This window comes from Eublepharis macularius, chromosome 4 (genome assembly GCF_028583425.1).
Source record: "Eublepharis macularius isolate TG4126 chromosome 4, MPM_Emac_v1.0, whole genome shotgun sequence".
In the NCBI taxonomy this organism is placed as follows: Eukaryota; Metazoa; Chordata; class Lepidosauria; order Squamata; family Eublepharidae; genus Eublepharis; species Eublepharis macularius.
The window spans coordinates 158,197,555-158,218,243 of NC_072793.1; the positions used below are offsets into that span (position 1 = coordinate 158,197,555).

The window sequence follows — 20,689 nt, forward strand, 5'->3', positions numbered from 1 at the left end:
ACGATACTCACAGCTGACATTAGCTTCTTCCTCATTGGAAGCGACCACCGATGCCTCATCTGTTGGAAACGGCGGAGGCAGCCACCCACACTGCCTGGATGTTGATGGCCTCGGATCCGAGGAGTCATATCCCGCAGGGGCTCCTTTCCATTGGCACCGGTATGCATCTGGAATGTAGGAGGCCTGTCGGTGCTGTGATGCCAGGGAACACTCCGAACTGACGCTTTCCACATCGGAGAAACGGCGTCGACTCCGAGTGGAGGAAGCCGGAGATGCAGACAAACGCTCCCTAGGTGTGCATCGGATCTGACGAGGGGCAGCCGGGCTCGGTTCCGGTGATGGGGAATGATGTTCACTAGAGACCACGACATATGCACCCGGGTCTGGCACCTCCTCCTCCAGAGCAGAACGGTCCAGAGAGTTCAGATGAGGCGAAGGCGTGCATGGAGATACTAGCACCACCTCATCAGCCCCAGTACTGTCTAGCTACTTCACACGTACACCACGTATGGTACAATGATCCTTCATGCTTTTTACATTTCCAGCATTTATCTGACATGTTTGCATTTCCAAGCACAATTTTCTTAGGCGTTAAATACCATCTATAGATCATCTTATAGACATTCTCTTTAATACTGGTACAAGTTGAAATCTTCAATGTAGTTTTCCATAAATATTCCCATGACTCCATTGTTATTTCTTTGTGACAGTTAATTGCCCACTTCACCATCTGTACTTTGACCATCTCATCCTCTGTATACCACTTCAAAAGTATTTTATAAATTTTGGATATCTTCTTTTTACTTTCTTGTAGTATAGTCTCTTCCAACTCTGAGTTTTTCCATTTGATTCCTCCTTTTGAACAATCCGAATTGTAAAGATCTCTAATCTGTCTATATTGAAACCATCCATAACAGGGAGATAACTCTTCCTCCATTTTGATTCTTATCATTTTTTGTTCCATAATCAGTATCTCTTTATATGGTAGACATTGTTCTTCATTATAGATAGCTCTCGGATCGATCACTTCAAACGGTACCACCCAAGAGGGGATACCTTCACCCAGATATTTTTTATATTTTTTCCAGATTGTGAAGAGGCTCCTTCTGATATAATGGTGCAAAAACATAGAGTCAGCTTTTATTTTATCCTGCCATAAGTAGGCATGCCATCCAAACAACTTCTTATATTAATTAATTCTTTCCTAATGCTTGGGATATCCACGTTGTCCCATTGATTTAGAAAAAATTAGCTTAATATCAAAGGGTATTTCATAACCTGTTATTTCTTTTATATTCTTTAAAATCTCTATCCAATAGTTTTTAACTAGGGGACAATTCCACCAGCAATGATTGAAAGAACCTATCAAACTACATCCTTTCCAACAATAAGGTGACTGAGTTTGTGAAAATAATGAAAGTCTCTTTGGTGTTAAATAACATCTGTGGATAATTTTATAAGCTTGAATTCTGTTGTTTATGATGCGAGAATCTCTTATATTAGAAGACCAAATTTTCTTCCATTGGTCTGGGGGAATTACAGATCCACAATCAGTTTGCCAGTCTAATTGATATCTCTGAGGTTTTAATTCAAAGGTATTAAGAAGCAAATGATAAAGTTTGGATATCAAACCTTTTTGCGTCCAATCTGTTTGATTTAAGAGCTGTTCAGATTCTGCCATAGGGTCACTAAGGATTTGTTTAATTCCAATTTGATACATCATGTGAGAAAGTTGAAGATAAGTAAACCATTGCATTTTTTGTTGTCATTTATGTTCAAAGTCTTGTTTAACTGGCTCTATTTCTAGTGTTTCAATATAACAGAACAGGTTCTCTCATATCCCATCTGGATTTTTCTACACTGCAGATCCAACGATGTTCTATGCTGCATCTTGAGATGCTGGCTTTACCTTCATCATTCAAATACGCACAATTTTCTCCGTCTCCCAGGAATTGCAACCTGAAACACACGAAGTGAGACTAAGTGAGGGTTGGTTAGTTCCCCGACAGCAAGAAATATATATCTTGATATCCTTGCAGAACACACAAAGGGGGGAAAGATATGTGACTGGGGAAAAGATCATCCAAATGAATTACTCGTGTATCTTTGGATGTGGTGAATTCTTGACTAGATTCTCATCATGCCCTGCTTTCCTTTTTCTACCAACAGCTACTTCGAACATAGAGTTGGATTCAGTGATCCAAGCATTACCCAACCTATAGACTATGTGGGTCTATATGCTGCAGAGAGGAAGGAGACGAAATTGCTCCCTCTTCCCAGTGCAGCATTGCTGACAAAACAGGCAGGTGGGGTGATTGTGTCCTGTTTCCCTCCTCACTGCAGCCTATCCACCCATATGTTAATTATGCCATTCCGCAAAATCAAGTTTCCCAGGGATGGCAGGGAGGAGAAAGCAAGGAAGATCTGCAACTGTCAGCACTTTCCACTGACAGACGGCTGAATACAACCCATGATCTTTTGCAAATTTTAAAGGTACTGTTTTATTGATTTTGTAATCTGGGTTTGATTATGGTTGTAAGCCAACCTGAGAGGTGAAGGTGTGGGGTATAAATATCTTAAATCAGTTATTTCCACATGTACAGCCAGATTCAAGTCCAATAGCATCTTAAAGACCAACAAGATTTTCCAGGGGAAACATTTTCGAGAGTCAATCTTCCTTCTTTATTCCTACCTTATCTGATGAAGAGAGTTTGACTCTCAAATGTTTAAACCCTGGAAATCTTGTCAGTCTTTAAAGTGCTCCTGGACTTGAATCTTGCTGTTCTACTGCATACCAATATGGCTAACTACCTGAAACTCTCTTCACTTGTATGTACTCATCTATCTGTGTCAAAAGATACTGTCCTAACAGAATATTCTGTTGGCCCCAGTTGAGATCAACACCCTGTCCTGTCAAGATGGGAAACCATTACTCTCAAATATAATTATTTAGGTCTGTATTACAAAATGACAGCTAGATGAAGAGGCAGTAGTCCATCTACCCTGATTATGTCTATTTCCTGAACTGGAAGCGTTACATAGAATTTAGCAACAGGGCTTTTTTTCAGCAGGAACGTGGTGGAACGGAGTTCTGGAACCTCTTGAAAATGGTCACATGGCTGGTGGCCCCGCCCCCTGATCTCCAGACAGAGGGGAGTTTAGATGGCCCTCCGCACTGCTCAGCGGCACAGAGGGCAATCTCAACTCCCCTCTGTCTGGAGATCAGGGGGCGGGGCCACCAGCCACGTGATGATTTTCTCTGAGGGCAACCCACTGAGTTCCACCACCTCTTTTCCTAGAAAAAAAGCCCTGTTTAGCAAGATCCAAGACATGATTTTTCTGGGTAACAAACTATTGTTACACTGGGTAACAAACTATTGGCACAAACTATTATGTGTTTAGGGGAACACGCCCTCTTAATGGAAGCAAAGGGGATTTAGAAGCCTGGTCCAAGGCACAGACTGTTTGCAGACCATCTCCCTCATAAAAAGCTCTCCCTGGGAAATTTCATTTTGAGGTCTTACTACTGAAGAGTGAAAGGGAAAAGAAAAGGACTCACGTTACATTGCCTCCATTTAGCCATCTCCAGGGTTGTCCTGAATTTCTCGTGAGGCCAATCCAATAGGGCTCTTTTCTTTTGTAATCCATCACAGCATCCTTTAAAGAAAAGAAGGGAGAGGATAGAACCTTGACCTACAATATTTGTTAACCAACAATTGAGCAACTGGACATATGTATTATATGGCATGTTTTTACTTTTTAAAATGACTGAATACATTCTTGCATTCTCTACTGCCTGTGATCTTCACAACCACTGTAGCATATGGATAGCATGGACCGGCCAAAGGACAAATAAGCTGGTTCTAGATCAAATAAAACTAAAGTGATGAAACTGAGGCTATCTTACTTTGGTCCCATCATGAGAGGACAAGGCTTACTGGAAAAGGCAACCATGTTAGAAAAGTTGAAGGCAGTGGGAAATGAGGAAGACCTAAAGTGAAGACTCAATAACGAAAGCCAGAGTCTTCAGTTTGCAAGGTCTGAACAGGGCTGTTAATGACAGGACGTTTGGGAGGTTCTTAATTCATAGGATTGCCATAGGAAGCAAGCTGATGGCATGTAACATACACACACACAATATGTAAATACACTTCAGAAATAAAGTAACATACTTTTTGCCATGTGATGTGTTAAGGATCGGAAGTTAATATGCTAAGCGTTTTGTATTTGTTCAAGAACCTCTTCACCTTTCTCATGCTACCTAATAGCCAAGGGTCACCAGCAGCACACTTATTTTAATTCATTTATACCCTGCCTTTCTCCTCAGTGGGGATCCAAAGTAGCTTATATTATTTTCCCTGCCTCTATTTTATCCTTACAACTTGGGCTGCTTCCACACACATTGGATAATCCACTTTCAATACGCTTTACTGAATATTTGTAACTGTTTTTCCATGTGTGGAACAAAAAAATCCACTTCCAAAGGATTGCTAAAGTGCATTGAAAGAGGATTATTCAACGTGTGTGGAAACAGCCCCTGTGATGTAGGTCAGCCTAAGAGAGTGTGACTGTCCCATAGTCCATGGCTAAGTGGGAATCCAAGATCCTAATACAAAACTCTAATCACTACACCACACTGAATCTCCACAGTGTTCCATAACACAAGATTTTCACTTCTCACCTTTTCTTTACTTTCAATCCGAGCCAGCAATGCATTATATAAAGAGCAGAAGTGCTGGCTGGAGGTCCAGTTCCTTTCTCCTTTTGAAAAATAATAGCAGACTCCATCATACTCAATCCAGCTAGAAGGGCATGACGAAGGGCATGGTGTGCTTGGCTGCTCAGACGTTTGTCCTGCTAGAACTGAGAAAGAAAGAGAATTAGCTGGTATCTTGTCCAATCCTGCTCCTTTCCTCTGGGAAAAATAGAACAGGGATGAGCAGTCTGAATTGCAGTATGGCCAGTTTGATTTTCAGTACATTCAAAGAGAATGACATTCCTTCTATAAACCCCTGGCTAATGAACAGCATGTCATGACCTGGATAGCTGAGGCAAACTTGATCTCATTAGATCTTGGAAGCTTAAGCAGAGTTGATCTTGGTTAGTAATTGGAGGGGAGACTTCCGACAAAGACCAGGCTTGCAGAGCAGGCAATAGCAAACCATAGTCTCTTGCCCTGAAAACCCCACCAGGGGTCACCATAAGTTACCTATGACTTGACTGCAGACTCCACTACCAATGAAGTAAATGCTAGCCACTGTACCTTTTTCATTTGTGAAAAGCAAAAGAAGAAGAAGAAACAGCACAATGCTGCTGAATCTATACACAAGCTCCTATAAAAGGTTTCCAGATATCTAAAAATAAGTCCATATGCAATTGTCGTCTATATGAGATACATTTAAATTAAAATCCAACGGGAGGCTGCTGAATTGGAATTCATATGCAAATTTGACTCTGTCAAGCTGGGACTGAATAGAGACTATGAATGGTTATCACATTATCACAGGTAACAGATTTCCTTTACAGAGGCGTGGTCTGGGGGAGCCCAGAGACGCCTGGTGTGGGCTTTGTTTGTCAATTATCTCAGCCTGAGTGCCTGTGGGCTTTCGGGGACCACAGTTCTCTTTGTCAGATGCAGCTGGCAGGGAGAGCTGTGGTTATCGAGGGCTTATACTACATAGGAATTGTATACCTTCACTGCGGCAAACTGACTCCACACCAAAAGGAGATGTTTACATTTACAAGCAAAGGAATGTTTTGATTGCCTTCACACTAATTGCATTCTGTCTTCTTGTGATATATGTCCTGTTCTTTCCCCTCCCCTCCTCTTCTGTATTTGACCAGTTCGGATCAGGCATCTGATGAAGAGAACTTGATTCTCGAAAGCTTATGCTACAATAAAATAAAATTGGTTAGTCTTAAAGGTGCTACTGGACTCTTTTTGATTTAAATGTTGGTAAGTTTATAAGGTCCTCCGTGATCAAATGAGTTATGGGAAGAAGTCTTTTTCCAATGTAATGTAAGTTTTTTAGTATTTGCAAGGGCATAAAGGATCTGTGTTAATTCATTTATACTAGTCTGTGGAAAATATGTAGGAAATGTTTATGTTATCTATCCAGAGTCCTGCTTGAGGTGGCTTAAAAACAAATTAACCATAAATTAACAATACATAAATTAACAATATAAGAACATTGGCTGAATCCACACACCCGCAGAGCGTCCTGGCGTTGCGCTAAACGTTCGCTAAACACCCGGAAGTGTAGCGTTTTTCTAGCGCGATTCGCCGGGACGCTCTGCGGGTGTGTGGATTCAGCCATTCTCTCATTTAAAATATCTTTTCCTCACGTCTGTCATAGAAAGCAACCCCTCTCTCTCAAGATACACATTCATTCATGCTATCACTCTGAATATTAGCACCAATTATGCAATGGAAAGCAAATGACAACTTGGTCCCTGAGCACTGAGGCATCAAAGAAGGGTCTTGCACAGGGCAGTATTAACCCATGGCAAGGCCCCTAGGCTTTCAGGTATTTCAGGACCCCTCTGGCACTTCAATCTTTCACCCCACTACAGCTGACAGCCGGACCCTGGTACAATAGGTCCTAGACTGCAGTACATAGCCCTAGATCTATTTTGAGGGTCTCTTGAAGAATTCTATTAACACGTCAGGAACTACAATGCCAAGACCACGGCAATACAGCCCGGAAAACCCACAACAACCACAATTCTATTAACAATTTTTAAAATATTTTTATTGTGCAAGTAGAACTCTTCAGGAAAGCACATTTGAGGGGTTTAATTGTTCTATACTGTAGTATTTTAAAGTGAAATTTTTTAAAATTAAAAATATGTAAGTCATGGATCACTGTTTTAATATAAGAGACAATTTGTTTCACTTCAATAAGGAAGCAGTTATTTATCTTATTGATAGAGGTTATATGAGAGAGTCAATTAATTGTACTTTATGGGGAGGTGTGCCTCAGCAAAAAAAAATTGAAAGGCCCCTCGTCCCTGCGGGGCCCCTTGGCTTCGGCCTAGTCAGCCTTATGAATAATACGGCCCAGGTCTTGCAGATTAAAAGACAAGGAATGACCAAATCTGAGGTTCTGACCTACTGGCCAGAGACACTTAACTGTGTGGGAGCAAAAAATATCATCACAGAACAACTCACCTGACACAACTCCAATGAAGACGATATTTAAAAGCACAGAAATGGCAGCTATGGCAGCCACGGCTTTATATGACAAGCATTTGTTGTGTGCTAAAGAGAAGAAAAACGCATTTTATTATTTATTTATTTGCTTCAACTTACATTCCGCCCTCCCCACACCAGCAGGATCAGGGTGGATTACACTGCATAAACATTTCAATAAAACATGACATTTCAAAAGAATTAAAGCCTCAAATAAATACAATATAAATATTTTAAAATGACCAAATTTCAACAGCAGCTCAGAAATCCATCTGTTTCTCAACCCACCGTCGCTAAGCTACTTCAACAGATAAACAGATAACTAGATTCATGAGTATACCTGCCCTCTGTGCCAGTGGGGAAATTCAACAGTTAATAATATTTGCCCCAATTTAAAGTTTTGTACCCATTTGAAGTTTGGCAAGAGTTCAAAATACTTTACTTCAGTGTTTGCTTTTGAAATTATGCTTGAAGGATACTTTAAAAAAAATGTCCTGTTGAAGAATTTGAAGACAATGACAGCAAACTCCTTGCCAAACTTAATCTTTTCCCTCTTTGCTTTACTGAAGACCCTAAAATGAACAGCAGCAGAGATTGGAAAGGCTAGGAAAATTAAATTCAAATTTGTGCAAGCAAATTGAAAGCAATCTGCTTGAGAATTTTTGCCCAAAATATAACTCTATCACTCACCACTACCATTCAGGAAATGGCAGATTTGCAGAACAGCTTGTATTGTGCATTATGCTGTTGGTGTCAGGTCCAGTGTGTGTTTAAACTGTACTGACTCCATTTTCTAATGCTTCTAGTGTCTAAGTGCTTTCCCCGCAGGTGCACCAGTTCCCAGGCAGCTTTCCCACCGGAGGAGACTGTTTTGTCTAACACCGTTCCACCAAGCATTGGCCTTGAAGGAGAGCAGCTTCCCAAGACTGAAAGATGTTGTTTTGAGAACTGTGGGGGGAGGCTGATTCAGATGGGAACTGTTACTCTGTACCTCATGCTTTGCCCTTCATTGGTAACAATGACTGTGTACCATCCTGAGTCTTCTATTCAGGACAGTGGACTATAATGGACCTTTTCTGCAGTAAAGTTTCCTTATTCAATCAATGGACTCTTGTTTGCTTTTGAAAGGGAACCTGTAGGAAGAGCCTTATCTAGCCACAGGCTGACAGTTGGTCCTCTGCCAAAAGCTCTCTGACTCCCACCCCTTGTAGAGCTGTCATGGATTCTAAAGTAAAAGTTAAGTTTCATGTCTACTTATACCAAAATGTAGGCCCGGGAATCTGCTTTAGCTTCATGTGCAAAACTGCAAGCATGCACTTTTCTCACTGCACAGGCTACTAAGAGTTTTGGCCTTGAGAAGACTACTTACCCACTGGCAAGAACCAGATCTGCTGTCCACTATTAGAAGCTGATATGTAATATTTTGTGTTGATCTGCAGCAGAAGAGCAAGCACCTTAAAGACCAACAAGATTTGCAGGTTATAAGCTTTCAAGAGTCAAAGCTCCTTTTGATAACTCTGGAAATCTTGCTGTTCTGTAAGGCGCTGCTGTACTGGTTTTGAATCTTGCCCTTCTATCGTGTAATGCATTACATCAAAGTATGAATAAATTGATTCAATATCCAGGGAAATCCCAGGAAGGACAGACCAGGGTTTGCCACAAATATTTGATAGGGGAAATGTTACTGTATGCTCAGAGGTTACAAATCAGAAGTTTTAATAAGGTTATGTGCTGGCTCACATAATTGTGTCTGTATAAACTAGCCCCCTAAATTTTTCAGATGTGGAATTCAGTGAGGTTATCTTTTCTGCAGAAGCGCTGGTAAAAATCTTAGAAATAGTGATGCATTTTTCAGTTCAAGTTAGGTAGAATAAGAAATGACACATATACCTAATAATTCTCTTTAACATATGCTCTCTTGGACATATGACATATCTCTGACTTATGCTAGTGTTATCTGTATGTTTGAGATTCTTGTTTACTTCATCATTTCAATTTTAAATACATATTGAGTGATCTTTAGCTAGGATACAAGGGTTTCACCCTATACTTAAAGTAAATAAACTTCTGATCCTCCTGGGCCAGAAGATTACAACCTGTAAAAGAGTGATCACAATATTGTGGACCAGTGGTTACTGCATTGCCTCAAGACAGTCCAAGAGACTGTTCTTTTCCATGTGGCTGACTTGAAGTGATGCCCCTCACAAGTGGGTTCCTGATCTGAACCAGCCCCCTTGTGTATGTGATTTTAAAACTGAGAGCTCTTGTTCACAATGGGTACTGGAGGTCTCTGACCAAGACCTAGCCTGTTATTTATCCTCTTCTAACTGAAGACGCCAAATATTCAAATGGAGAACTTCTTCATGTAACACAAGTGTTCTGCCATGCAGCTACAGTCCCTCCCTTCTGTTAATTTTTTAAAGACCACACCACCTTTACTTGACACTGTAATTATACTGGCTGAAGTTCTCCAACTGCAAAAGTTGGATCGAATGACAAATGTCAAGATGTCATGTGCCTGGAATGACACCGTTTCCAGCTACATTCTTTAGCAAAGGAACCTGGAAATGGACAGAACTGGAGAACAGCTTAATTCTTTCACAAACACTGTCTATTATGGGGTGGCAGAGGAAAGACACACACACACACACTCCACTCCGCTGGCTTCTTTTTACAGTTAGCTCTCCATAGAACAATAGCAGTCCATGAGGCTAGGGAGACTTTTCCTTTTACTTCACAATCTAGGGCACTGTATGAAACTGCCCCTAATTTACTCTCTCATTTCCAGTCCTCTTCTTCACCTTGCTTCATAAAACACAGTGGAAAGGTGAGTCAGAACAAGAAAAGGGGGATGCAATCTCTGTGACTATTTTATAATTATTATAGACCATTACCCAACCTTGAATGTTAAGAATGATTAACAGTTTTCTGAAATAAATAAAACAGGCGCACTGTTTGGCAGCAAGGGGGACATGCTGTTTTCCCTTCCACTGTCATAGATCCAGAGGAGTTAGCCATGTTAGTTTGTAGTTGCAAAATAGGAAAGAGTCCAGGAGCGCCTTAAAGACTAACCAACTCTATTGTAGCATAAGCTTTTGAGAACCATGGTTCTCTGGTTCTCAAAAGCTTATACTACAATAGAGTTGGTTAGTCTTAAAGGTACTACTGGACTCTTCCCTCCCACTGTGGCTGGTGGCAAATGAACCAGTTCCACCAATTACAACCCCATTCTCCCAACAATATTCAGCAGTGAGTCAATCTCCAGAGAAAGCCCAGCTTCTTGACGGAAGGGATTCAAGGCATAGCGAGAATGGCATCTCTGCAGAACTCCCATTGAATTGTGATTGCATCTGACATCATGTGAAGAAAGTACAAGTCATTAGAGAAGCAAGCTTGGACCTGGAGGCAGAGGTAGGAGCATTAATGGCAGCACAAGCAGGAAGATGGGAAGCGGCTGTAGCAGGAGAACGGGTAGCAGGCAGGCAACCACTTTGTAGGCAGTAGCAGGCCTAGGGAAGAAAGCATAAGTGGGAATTGCGAAGACCCCAAACCTAGACAAGTTGTACAGTACTAAACATGGAAAATTATACTCAACGTACCTTCCCCATGAAGTCCTCAGGGCTGAGCCAGTTTGAAAAGAAGGGTGAAAGGCAATATCACATAACTATCTCACAAAGAATTACATGGTACAAAGGTTAAGAGTGCAATGCAATGTATTGTCGAAGGCTTTCACGGCCGGAGAACAATGGTTGTTGTGGGTTTTCCAGGCTGTATTGCCATGGTCTTCGCATTGTAGTTCCTGACGTTTCGCCAGCAGCTGGGGCTGGCATCTTCAGAGGTGTCTTTTGGTGCTACACCTCTGAAGATGCCAGCTACAGCTGCTGGCGAAACGTCAGGAACTACAATGCCAAGACCACGGCAATACAGCCCGGAAAGCCCACAACAACCATAGTGCAATGCAACTCCATTCTTCTGAGAGAAGACACATGGGAACTGAAGTGACATCCTGTTACAGCACAGAGAATGACAGGGTTTCATCTCCATTCCTGAATGACTACTAGGGATGCTCAGCTGCCAGCAGGCATCCCCAGAAGACTTCAGGGCAGGGCCATGGACAGACATGATATTTGGCAGCACATAACTTCACTTCCAACCAAAAACCTGGATGTGATATCAGTGCATCAGGCAACGTTCTGGCAGTGGAGTTTTTAGGGAGGGCCAGAGTGTCACCCAATGCGCTAACATCACATCCTGGTTTTCAGGCAGATGTGACATCACATGTCACCATCTGTCATTTCCAGCCCTGGACCGTTCTTCTGCCACTCTGAGGAGCAAGACTGGGAGGGAGGGCTTAACCAGCGGGAGGCCTTCCACTACAAGTGGGCAACTGGCATCCAGAACTGGGAATCTTCAAAGCCTGTACTAAAGAAATTCAAGTTCTGTACACCAATTGAGCAACATATCCCTTTTGTTCTGTATACATGAAAGGTAAAGAAATACGGGGAAGGAATGAAAGACAGAATGGTGCCTTAAAGTGCAACAGCTTTCCAGTCTAGAGATATCTCTGGAATGGCAGAACATGATGGATCCCAACAGAACCTTTAATTAGAGCTTCCTTTGCCCCCCTCCCCTTGGGAATATGAGCATACTCAAGGAGATACCTTGAAGATTGTTACAGAAGAATATCTGGCAAGACATCCTAAAGAAGAAATCAAACAGTATCTGCTTGTAGAAAGGAAGGCTGCCGGCCCCCTCTAGCTACAATTAGATCAGTGCTGTCAGAGAAGACAACTGGCCTGTTACAAAACCACAAACGGCAGAAGGCAGTCTACGTGAACGGGTGGAGTCTCTCTCCCCTGCAAATTCTTTGGTGGAGAAGATGGTTGTGCAGGGCTTCTTTCCTGCCAGAACTGTCTACTAATGAGAAGAAGTCTGCCTTTCTTTGCAAAGATTTGCACAACAGCTTAGTCAAGGCAAGGAGAGGAAGATGTCAAGTTTGCCCAGCAGCGGCCATAAAAAAGTTAGTACAGATCTAGCCTTGGAGGAAAAAAAGCTCATTGACAGAAAGTAACAGAACAGGCAGCCTGCCCTCTTCCTGGACCCCTCAGAACCTAGGTCAATGGGTTTGTGACAAGGTGCAGACCGTATACACAAAGGGCAGCATGGAAATTATTTTTGCCTGTGGTAATTGGCCAGTTTGTTGCTGGGAGGTACAAGTTGGGATGTTGTCTTGAAAAACAGATCAACTTGAAATAAATACTCCAGGTTCAAGAGAATGCTGCCCTTTATTTAAAGCACTGATTTCTTTACACACATAAAAGAAACCCCTGGGTCCACAGTCACCTATGACAGCAATACGGTGGAACTGACTATATGACCTGTTCTACTCCAACGTGGGACATACCTCAACAAAACAGGTGGTATGGCTGCCCCTGTAGGAAAAACTTGGGAAAGTGGAAATGATGTTCTTAAATGAAACAATTCCCGACTCACAAATCCCTGAAAATGCTTTGAAACCAAGACACATTCAGGTCCTCTTAAGAACAGAACCAGTATACCCAGAAACACAGTACTACTGGGCACATACAGTTGTATTGGTCAGAGTGTCAACTCTAAAGCCTTCATTCTTCTGCTTCCAGGTAGAGGTTGCAATTACCTGCATTGTTTTGCTGTCCTGGGTGCCCATTAGGCACAGAAGAATCAAGAGGGTTCGTTTCTGTATGGCGTTCAATGTCCATCTTTCCTCTTGGAAAACACACTGGATCTGTAAGAAGAGAAATTGCACGTCAGAGATTATTCCAGTTATGTGGCTTTATTTCGCTCACAGGCAGAACATCAGATCAGGGCATCAAACTGGGCTAGCAAACTGGCGCTCAACTAAGGAAAAGGCTTGAGACACGTTGTACCCAAGAGTCAACATCTGCCAATAACACAACTTTTCACAGTACAGCCCCATGCAGGCCAACTCAGTAATCTAAGTCAATTGCTTTGTCCGGAGTAAGGCTGCGGAGTGGGGATTCGTACCTGGCTCTCCCACATCCTAGTCTAACACCCTCACCACTACACCATGCTGGCACCAGGCTGACAGCACAGCAGCACTAAATGAAGTCGCGTCTAGGGTTGTCTGGAGGAGGGGAAAGTCAGGCCCCTTTAATATCAGCTTGGTCTGCAGCAAATCCAAGGGAATGCTATTTATCTCCATGTCATGAAAAGCTTCTGCTGCCCATTTCCAGACAATAAGCCTCTATTAAAGGACAGGACATTTTTTCCCTCTAGGCCTAGAAGCATTCTGGAAGGCTCGCCAATGCCTTAGAAACCTCTGAAGCATTTACCTGCTTAGTATTAGGAATCTGGTCCTAGAACCAACATGTGGGGAAAACACACATTTTCAATATGCTGGCAACGCATCAGCTTCATTTCAATAAATGCAGGGGTAAGAACAACCACCCTGACAGTGCAGAAGTTTCTGAAGCCTTCTTTTTGGTTTTAGGGTTGCCAAATATGTCCTTCCTATTAATAGAAGCTTAATTGGCTGTTATTTACATCCATGCCATGATCAACTCTACCTGCTCATTTCTACATATTAAAAGGTAAAGGTAGTCCCCCATGCAAGCACCGAGTCATTACTGACCCATGTGGGGTGGGGGTGGGGGAACGTCGCATCACAATGTTTTCTTGGCAGACTTCTATTATGAGGTGGTTTGCCATTGCCTTCCCCAATCATCTACACTTTACCCCCAGGAACCTGGGTACTCATTTTACCAACTTCGGAAAGATGGAAGGCCGAGTCAACTTTGAGCTGGCTATGCGAACCCAGCTTCCGCAAGGATCGAACTCGTGAGCAGAGCTTGGGCTGCAGTACTGCATCTTACCACTCTGCGCCATGGGGCTCTTTCTTCCTTTTCTCCACATATTACTCCTCTGTTAAAGGGGCAGAGCCTCCTCCCCTCACCCCACCCAGGCCTGGGCGCAATCCTTTTTAGTTCTAATTCTGAACACATTAAAGAGTGACTTCAAAGTATCTTGCACACTGTTTTAGGCTGGAGCAGCATCATTTCCCCTTCTGTCACCAGCCCAGAAACAGCCACTGAAGTGCCATTTTTTAAGTAGAGTATTGCGACTTCCCAAGCAAGTTGCTCCAGCCCAGAGCTCCTCAAAGTGTTGTTTCTATCTGTTCCTTACATTTTTCTCCCATTCTTCTTCCAAGAAGCTCCCGATGGCATATCTGGCTATCTCCCATACCTAAGTAACATACACCTCTCCAAAAGAGCTCAAGGTTTACCTTTCCCTGGCTCCTATGCATCTTACTAGTTCCTTCCAGAAACCCAGGTTGCTTAATTTGTACATCTGGGCAAGCATACTACACATTCGAGTTGTAATACTCAAATATGACAGAAGGCAGAAAGACACAACAACCTGGTTGTCTACAAATACAAACCAGAAGGCCTTGTATCTTTAAGCTGCCCTCAACGTTCAGGCTGAAAAGTGGCATGCTCAACTATTACTTGCTGTTCTCCTGGCCTACTGCTACTGGAGTGACGTCTGAGGTGAGAGGGTTGTTCCTGACAGGGTGCAGCTGGTTAGACACACTTAGCTTCATCCTTGGTAATGAATGGAATCCCTTAGGATTTGGGAAAGCTTCTCTTACTATTAGTAAGTTATAGGGTTGTCAGCTCTGATCTGGGTCATTCATAGAGATTTGGGGGTGGATCCTGGGGAAGGCAGAGGGAAGGAGGCTAGCAAGCCTAAGTACTATGCACATAGCACACAGAAAGCAACTAACACAGTCAAAGCGACTATGCCTGGCAGCTCCTTCTCTGCCCTGGGACTAGGGTTGCCAGCTCTAGGTTTGGAAATTCCTGAATAGGACAGGGTTTGACAAGGCGAGGGACCTCATCAGCATATCATGCCAAGAGTCCACCCTCCAAAACAGCCATTTCCTCCAGGGGAACTGATTTCTATGGCCTGGAGATCAGTTGTAGTTCTGGGAGATCTCCAGCTACTACCTGGAGCCTGGCAACCAGCTGGGACAGTGAGAAGACTCAAAGGGAAGTGAGTAGAGAGCATAATACTTGTGCTTGCCCACAGCTGTGGAGAAAAATGGCCTGTCCCTGTAATAGAGGTTTAATATGACAGAAATGGGCAACCGAAGCTTTTTATCACATAGAGCTAAATAACATCTCATTAAGTTTCTATGAAATAGAAGGATGAAACAGTTTTCTCCAGGCACTTGGCAACTATAGTGTTCAGCCTTACCTCCGGCAACTCTTAGAGAGTTTACTTGAAAGTAAAGCCTTACAAATTTAATGGAGTTTACTTGCAAGGAAGCATTGCTGTCACACTGTAAAAATATGCATAAAACTGGGTTTTTATTTAACTTAATAAATAAAGGAGTCCTTCAAGTGATCTACCATTTGATGAACAAAGAAGACTTCCCGCTCATTTAATTTTCATTGAAGCTTCTGTTCTAGGAACCAAGTGCTTAACACATGCCAATAAAAATATTTTTTTTTTTTAAAAAAAAGAGCTACTATCCTAGTGGTTGCAGATTTGTTACTCTGCATTGGTGTCCTTTTTGGGGATTTTTATGCTGCGGTTGGGAAATTACTGTAGCAGTCACATCCTTCGATTAAAAATCAATCACCGCCCCCTTTCCAAATGCAGACACTGGAGTCACTTTGATAGCTGCTCAATAAATATAATTATTTCAGAAACAAAGGGAACTGACACTTGGAAAAAAGCTTCTAGAAATGAAATCCTTATAACTTCTTGTTAATCCCTAATCAGCCAGGTTGCATCTCAACCAGAACACAGGAGCATTTCATAATTTTTTTTCTCCAGAGAAAACAGGATGTATTAGAAACAGGGTGGCACAGTAGTCTAGAAATGAGACCAGCACTTTATTGAAATTTCATTACCAACCAAACCCAAAGGATCAGAATATCTAGAACATGTCTAGAAGGTTCCACCGATCTCCAGGCTGAGTTGGGTCGCTTCCCACATTAGCAGACCCACACAATCCTGCATCGATGTTGTCCCAACTCTGTAATTCTTGGCGGGGAATCGACCAGTCCTGAGGCATTTTGCCCCCACTAACACCAAAGATGGGCGCCCCCACTAGACATCCTGCTGCCTCATCCCCCATGTATTAGAAACAGGGTGGCACAGTATTCTAGAAATGAGATCAGCACTTTATTGAAATTTCATTACCGACCCCACCCAAAGGATCAGAATTATCATGTTCTAAGGCAACCAAATTCACATATCCCACAGAACATGAGAAACCAAGAGGAAACCTCCACCTATTCAAAGTTCCAGGCAAGACACAGTTCCACATTTTAACACAAAATAGCTTGGAAAGAGGCATGCCTGGTCATGCCAGTCAACCAAATTCACTAGTCAAATAGAAAATAGTTTAAGGTGGGTAGCCGGGTTGGTCTGTAATAGAAGAGCAAGATTCATCCAGTAGTACATAGACCAATTAAATTTCCAGGCTATGACTCTCAAAAGCTCATACCCTGGAAATCTATAGAACTAGCTTGGAGTGATGAGCCCACATAACGGAATCTGCACACAATTAGGGTTTCTCCTCTCCCCTTTCGTGTATCTTTGGTATTGTAGATTTTACTGCATTCAGGTTTTCTTTATTTATTAATTTTGCAAGCATCATGTGTGCACATGTTGTAGAAAACCGCTAACCTCCATTGAGAATACCAGCAAAAGGAGACATCCAGTGAGACTACGTATCCATCCCTTTCTACAGCATTCAGGCTGGTAGCTACAATGGTGCAAAAAGGGGCGCTGCCCCCTCAAGAATCTGTCATGCCCCATCCAAGAATTCATCACTGAGCAGTCTTTCAAGAGTAAATTGTCTATACAAAGGGAAAAGTTGATGGAGAAAGGTGTGGATTCAGACAGACATCAATCTTCTAAATGTAAATTCTCTCTGTATGTGACTAGAACAGAATTAGTTGTCAGCTGGGCCGGAAAGTCCCGATTTTAAAAGTTTGCAGCAGGAAGAGGGTGTTAGAGAAAAACAAAGGGAGAGAGGGGGAAAGAGGGAAAGAAAAGCTCGCTGATGAGTGAAGGGTTTTTTTAAAAAATGTAGCAGACTCCTAGCAAAGAAAAAGAGGGAAAGGGGCAGCATTCCACAATCGTCCTGCAGACCTCTTACTGGGGAGGAAATTATTTTTGAGAAGAGACATATAACAAGGGGCTAAATCCCAGCACGAGACTTCTTTTGCTAATATGTACTACCCAGTTTTGCAAAGCTTACAGAAAGCTGGGAGAGTGGGCACTTTCCTGACCTCTTCAGGCAGACCATTCACTTTTCCAGTTTTTGTAATATTAATCCTATTGCATTGTTGTAGGCAAGCTAACAGATTATGCAAATTAATAGATCTCACATGCCATGGTTACTTTACACCATATAACCTGCCTTGAGTCTCAGGGATACTCTGGCAGACTATAAATAAAGTAAATAAATATTGACGGGCTGCCCGCCGCTGTACTCATTTTCCCCCACCAAAAGCTCTCTGGCTGAGTGATACACCACTGGATTGAGTTAATTATTTAGAGAAATAAGCAGGCCAGTTGTGTAGAGACAAACAATCGGCTGTCCTCCCGCTGTGCTTATTTGCCTCCCTAAGAAGCGTTTTCTGCCTAGGTGCCTGACAGCATCTCCGCATTTCCTTCCTGTTTCAGGGCTAAGCCTCAACATGTCTAGAAGAACTGGGATGATCGGCCGGTGCCTATCGCAGGACATGCATCTTAAAAACTGAATACGGCCGCCTCCCCGCTCCCACCGGCACGACGCACCTCACTTCCCCCAATTCAATACTCAATCGGGACAAAGATCTGCAAAGACAAAATCTGCGTTCCGATCGGCAAAGATCCGCAAAGACAAGACCTGCGTTCCGATATGTCTAGGCAGACACTCATGGCATGTTTATTCGGCTATACATCCCGGCGAGTTTAGCGACGCTGATTTCGGAGTACGCCGTACTGAATTTAGCAAGATTTCTTTCGCGGATCCATACCCAAAACTGAGACTTCGCTACGCCTGGCCCGCGGGTGTCACAACTGCCTTTGAGAAGAGCTCGCTGTTACTCACCTGCCCGCACCACTCCTTCGAGCCAACGACCGATCGCCGGGTTTGTTCAGAACCAACAACGTGGTTCCTTATTGAGACTTTGCAGCTGTGGCCATCCCTGGCTTTTGAAGGGGAGCAGAAGGGCGGAGAAGCAGCGGGCTTCCCATTGGCCGATAGTTTCTCGCGGTGGCTACTGAAGAGGCAGCTTAGCAACAGCTGTCTTTGCTAGCAGCCCTTGCTCCGCACGGCATTTTTAGCATCGCTGGTCATATAGACCCGGCTGGGAAAGATTGATTGGCTTGCCCGAGGTCATGGAAATTCAAACGAACATAAGCAGCCGTATTTCTTCTCTTCCTCCCGTCTCTCACTTCAGTTCTCTAGATTTACCGCTTTCCGGTGTCGCTACTGTGGCTTGACAGGGGAGAGCCGCTCGGGGGCACTCTAGCCAAGTTTCCCAGCCAGCTCCTCCCTTTCTTTCCAAGTACAGAAACTGGGGAGGGAAGGGAAGGGAAGGGAGAAGAATAGGAAGTGTACTGCAATGAAGAAATCAGAAAAAAGATTGAGACTGGGACGAGCAGCTGTGATGGAGCTAGACAGGATCTTTAAAGGTAAAGATGTCTCTCTGGGAACCAAGATCAAGATAATCTCAACTATGGTATTCCCTATTATGATGTATGGATATGGAAGTTGGACAGTGAAGAAAGCTGACAGGAAGGAAATGGATTCCTTTGAAATTTGGTGCTGGAGGAGAGTTTTTTTAAAATAAATTTTTATTGTTTAGATAGAGAATAGGAAATAAAAAGTAAAGGGAGGGGGAATAGAAGGCGAAGAAAGAACAAAAAAAGAAGTTGCATGTCTATTACTTTGCACGATTCACTCTAATACATGTATTAGTATTCTGCTAATCAGCTCTGTATTTGCAAATTTTCCATTTATCTTCTATAATGTCCATAAAGGACCACATCTTAGTTGAAAATTAAATTTCTCCAAACTTACCTTGGCTCCATTTGTAAAAAGGCTCCCAAATGTCATTTGGGGCTGTAATGTCCAATTCTTTCAATAAACTGAACAATTTGTCCATTTCAGCCATCTCAAGTATTTTTCCGACCAGGTTTTCTTGTTTTGGGATAGTTGTCATTTTCCAAACTCTCACATATGCAATCCTAGCTGTTGTAATTATATTTAACATCAAATGCTTTTGCTCTTTATTGACCGGGACTGATATGTGGTTTAATAGAAAAAGTTCTGGTTTCAAAGGTAGTGGAGTCATATCTGTTGTAACATTGTACGTACCATCTTCCAGAACTCTACTGCTTTTTTGCATGTCCACCACATATGGTAATAAGATCCTGGTATCTTCTCACACTTCCCGTGCTGGAGGAGAGTTTTGTGGATACACAAGCTGAAGTTGGTTCCCAGTTCCTTATTCACAGCTGCCAGTTCCAAGTTCCTTATTCACAGAGCAAAACACAAATATTGGGGGAAATTGAAAAGCCCTGCACCCCAAAATAAAGATTGTAGGCGCACACCTCCATATTAAGCAGACTCAGCCCCCGCTTTCCTGGCTTTTTGTAAACAATGCAGAACTGAACTATTCAAAAAGGCTTTTGTTGTGTGTTGTAGGAATGGGGTCTCAGATGCTTCACTAACGAGTTGGGGATCATAGACTTCATCACTATTTTTGCCTTATATATTATCTGCTGCTTTAAATATGTACTCCTATGTACAACCAGTCCTCCATGTTGTCTAATGTTAGTCCTAGAATTGATTATGTTCGGCTTCAGTATATTTTTTTTACTCTGTCTTGGCTCCTTGCTAATGCTATGTCTTTTAAACTTGTATCTATTTACCATATCGTATTGTATTGAAATGTACTTGATACTGATTTTACTAACCTCATACTGTGTAAGTCACCTTGAGTCTCAGTGAGAAAGGTGGACTATAAATGCTGTAAATAAGTGGACCTATACCTATACCTATACTACAAAGCCCAGTTCTTGAGTTAACAGCTTCAAAGTAGAGTGCCACCAGAACAAATCAATAAGCAGAAAGGGAGGTAGCAGTGCCCAAGGCTTTTTTTTCTGGGAAAAGAGGTGGTGGAACTCAGTGGGTTGCCCTCGGGAAAAATGGTCACATGGCTGGTGGCCCCACCCCCTGATCTCCAGAAAGAGGGGAGTTTAGATTGCCCTCCGCGCCGCAGGGGGTGGGGCCACCAGCCATGTGACCATTTTCAAGAGGTTCCGGAACTCTGTTCTCCCGCGTTCCCCCTGAAAAAAAGCCCTGGCAGTGCCTAAAAAAGGTTCTGGGAGGCAGGCCAAATAAGAGGACTTAGCTCCAGAACCAGTGACTGGATCATCACCAGTGTATATCTTCTTGTAGGGGACAGTCTCTGGAGTTCAGGGCTG

At 42.8% G+C, this 20,689-nt stretch overlaps 1 protein-coding gene across 1 annotated transcript; it reads right to left on the reverse strand.

Annotated features, from left to right (window-relative positions):
• Window positions 1-1,402: 1,402 nt before the first annotated feature.
• Window positions 1,403-18,763, reverse strand: LOC129328949 (C-type lectin domain family 2 member D-like). The gene is made up of 6 exons (XM_054978288.1): window positions 18,306-18,763; window positions 12,849-12,956; window positions 7,172-7,261; window positions 4,682-4,863; window positions 3,560-3,657; window positions 1,403-1,959 (listed from the first exon to the last, which is right to left on the reverse strand). Exons 2-6 carry the CDS (start codon window positions 12,928-12,930, stop codon window positions 1,812-1,814), a joined length of 600 nt encoding a protein of 199 aa, XP_054834263.1. The 5' UTR covers window positions 12,931-12,956; window positions 18,306-18,763; the 3' UTR covers window positions 1,403-1,811.
• Window positions 18,764-20,689: the final 1,926 nt, after the last annotated feature.